Consider the following 3,353-nt stretch of genomic DNA (forward strand, 5'->3'; position numbering starts at 1 on the left):
CAGATGAGCTAAGAACCTTTGCCAGCGGCGAACCTTACTCATGGCGTGGGCGATATACTGCCTGATCACATTTCGCAGTAATTTCGTGTTCGCGCTGTCAGGAGGGTCCGCCAGCAATCTCGGGTAGTGACGAGGACGACGTTTGACCTGAGCCCAACTCGGCAAAGAACCGCCTTCTATCTGGTCGCCCATTGCGGCGATGCCATCGTCACCGTCCTCTAGTCCGAAGATCTCGGCAGCCCAGCCCTTGACGCGGTCTGACAACTGGCCGCGTGCCAGCCAATTTTTCTCCTTCTCCGCGAACAACGGGCCGTTCTTGACGTTGGGTCCGACACTGTGCACTGATCAGGCGCTAAAGATGTATGAAAAACAGGCTGCCACTGACTTGACCATTTCCAGCTCTCCACTTTCTTCGTCGACCCAAGCAGCAACCCCGACAACAGCCACACCACCAACTTCCATTGCCCAATTCAAGAAGCGCGCAATGGTCTGTCGGCAGTGACTCTTGCGAAACCTGAGAGGCGATCAGATTAGTTGGAAAGAACAGCAGCACGTAGGGCACACCATGTTCGGTCTTGCTTGGCCGGTTGGCCGATGTTGATTGCTCGGGCTCTAGCTTTGAAGGCTTCCACCTCGTCCTCCGTGAATTCGTGGCGGATCTCCTTGTTGACTTTTTGTTCTATCTGAAATGGCGTACCAGGCGTCTCCCTAGCGAGCCGTCGGCGGACCCTGTCCCACACCTCCGGGCGACTGTGGCGGGAGACGGCGCACCACGTGACATGCGTGTGGTACGAGGGCTTAGCCGGCCCGTGCAGTACCTCGTCGTCCTCATCGTCCTCGTCCTCGACCGCCTCCGTCTTATCCCTGTCGTCTTCTCCTTGGCCGCCGGAGTCAGCTTCTTCCTTCTCCTTCTCCTTCGCCTTTTCCTTCCCCTTCGCCTTCCCCTTCGCCTTCGCCTTCGCCTTCGCCTTAGCTCTCGCCATCTCCCCCTCCTCCTGCTCCTCCTGCTCCTCCTCCATGTTCCCACCCTCATCCACCTTCCCCTTCCCTTTCCCTTTCCCCTTCCCCTTCCCCTTTCCCTTCGTCTTCCCCTTCCGCTCCCCCCTCTGCTTCGTTCCATCTGGACCATCGCCGCCGTCTTCTTCAGGTTCCTGTTCTTCGTCCACGCCACCTGACGAGCGGCCATTACCATGCGAGGGCTTCTTGGTTGAACCATTGATAGCCCCGTGCCGATTCGCGGTTGAGCCGTCGGGATCCTCCATCGACCTCCAGTATGCCTTTACGGCCTGATATCTGTGTCAGCGCAGTACATCCAGCTACAATGATACACTTGGGGCTTACCTTCTCAAGCTGCTTGCTGGAAACCCGTATCTCCTCATCGCGGAGGGGGAGCAAGTGAGCTACGGCTGACTTAGCCTCCCTATTGCGCCGCTGATCAGCAGGCACATTGCGCTGCAACCATATTTTCTCGGAGGTGGTGAGAGACGTGCGGGAGTCCATGTCTGCGACGATGTCAGGTCAGATGGCGGTCTGGAATGTCAGGAGAAGGCGACCGTGTTTTCACATCAGCCGGTCGCCGATTTGTCACGGTCACATCGTCCTGTGACGTGCTTATGATAAACCGAAGCTTTTGGTTATTGGGAGGAAAACCCCAGGCTAGGATAAGGGGTTCACATTGACGAGCTGTGGGCTGGATATGTCTGGAAGTTGATAACCGAGGTAAGGAAACCAAGGACGGCTGCAGTGGCGTGGGAAATGTTCGCCAAGTAAGGAAGGCGGACGAAAAGCGCACCCTCGACGGAAAGCGTCCGGGCTGTAAGTGCACAAGCCAGCCTCACCACTGCCCGACGACATGGAGCCACAAATCTGCATGCAAACGTACCTGCTGCTGCTATTGCCGCGTATGTCAGGTGCGTCGGTGTGGGGCTTTAATGAAGGGCGTGCTTAGCCTCCTCAGAAGGAACAAAATATATTGCCTCATGCTGTAGGCCAGTGTCGACTATGCTGCGTGGCTCCCAAGGTCGGACCCGGTATAGACCTTCCCCAGTTGTTCCTGCCGACGTCGGGCAATTGCTGGGTCATGCACGCGATGGATGTAGTATGGGGCTGAAGAGTTAGTCCACGACATGGACCGCTCGGGGTATTTCCGCTCTGTCACCTCCAGCGTCCTCTGATCAGGGTACTCCTGCATGAGAGATGACCGTTAGAGTATACTTCAGCATGGAGAATGGACGGACGTATATCAAAAAGCCCGCTTTCACAACCTTGTACTGCCCGTGTCGCGTCTGCTTGCCGCTGATGAACAGGTCAGTAGCTATGACGCATGCACCATGCTTCATGAGCGGAAGGAATGAGTCCAAGATCTGCAGGTTCACTACGACAGTCAGACATGTGTTGCAAATGAGCAGGTGGACAGGAGCCTCACACGTCGCTGAGAACTTCAGGTTATTCACAACAACGAGGTCGGCCTTTTTCATCCACTCCTTGACCGCCGGAGTCTTGACCATGTCTCCCCATGCCATGGTGACGCTTCCCATGCTGATGCCGTGCAGTTCACAGACGGCCAGGGCCCTATCTTTGAGGCTTTCAGCCGTGCCCATGAGCTCGTCTCGCAGCTCGATGCCGAAGGCGCTGCACCCGCTCTGGATGGCCGCCTGCACAAGCAGATTGCCAATACCACAGCCCAGGTCAACGAAGGTCGATTGGGGACCCAACTTCTGCTCCTCCAGGATCGTCTGAAAGAAGTGCGGCTCGAACTCGCCGTACGTCTTCTCGAAGTCACGTTTCTTGTTCCTCAGCTCACGCAACTGCGTCTCGCTGATGCCGTCTCGAACTTCGCGCATCACGCGCAGAGTCTCAGGGCCTGCCAGAGCTGAGGTAGTCAGCCGTGTTTCCATCATTGAAGAGGCCCACATACCCGCCCTCTGCGCCCGCCTCAAGCGATCCACTTCTCTCAGCAAGTCTGCCTTTTGGGCCTTCTCGCGTTCTCTGATCAGATAAACATTAACGCAGCGACTTCGCAGGGCAGGCAGAGGTTACCTGCGGCGGCGAGCTGCATCCCTTTCCTTTTCCTGGTATCCAGCCTTCTTCCTTTGGCGCCGGGAGCGTGCGGCAGAATCAAGGGCAACGGGCCGCCCGCCGGTTGCGCCCGAGGCGGTGTCCTCAGTAGGATCGACCCTTGGACAGAATTGAGCAGACACACACAGACTCCAATCGGGTTTACCTGAAAACACAGCTGAAAGCATCGGGCGCCGTCATGGTCGCTGACAGGAGTTCGCTGACGGATTGCCTTTTTAGGCGCGAAACGTCCCGTCGCGGGACGACGGACTCAGTGCACCGTTCGCCTGTTGCTC

General features: G+C 57.1%; 1 protein-coding gene across 1 annotated transcript; it reads right to left on the bottom strand.

Annotated features, from left to right (window-relative positions):
- Positions 1-1,999: 1,999 nt before the first annotated feature.
- SCHCODRAFT_02516064 (S-adenosyl-L-methionine-dependent methyltransferase) lies at positions 2,000-2,843 on the bottom strand (the record flags this gene model as incomplete). Its single annotated transcript, XM_003027610.1, has 3 exons — positions 2,000-2,182; positions 2,262-2,374; positions 2,426-2,843. 3 exons carry the CDS (start codon positions 2,841-2,843, stop codon positions 2,000-2,002), a joined length of 714 nt encoding a protein of 237 aa, XP_003027656.1.
- Between the last annotated feature and the right edge of the window lie 510 nt (positions 2,844-3,353).

The sequence above is a fragment of the Schizophyllum commune genome (genome assembly GCF_000143185.2).
Source record: "Schizophyllum commune H4-8 unplaced genomic scaffold SCHCOscaffold_12, whole genome shotgun sequence".
Lineage (NCBI taxonomy): Eukaryota > Fungi > Basidiomycota > Agaricomycetes > Agaricales > Schizophyllaceae > Schizophyllum > Schizophyllum commune.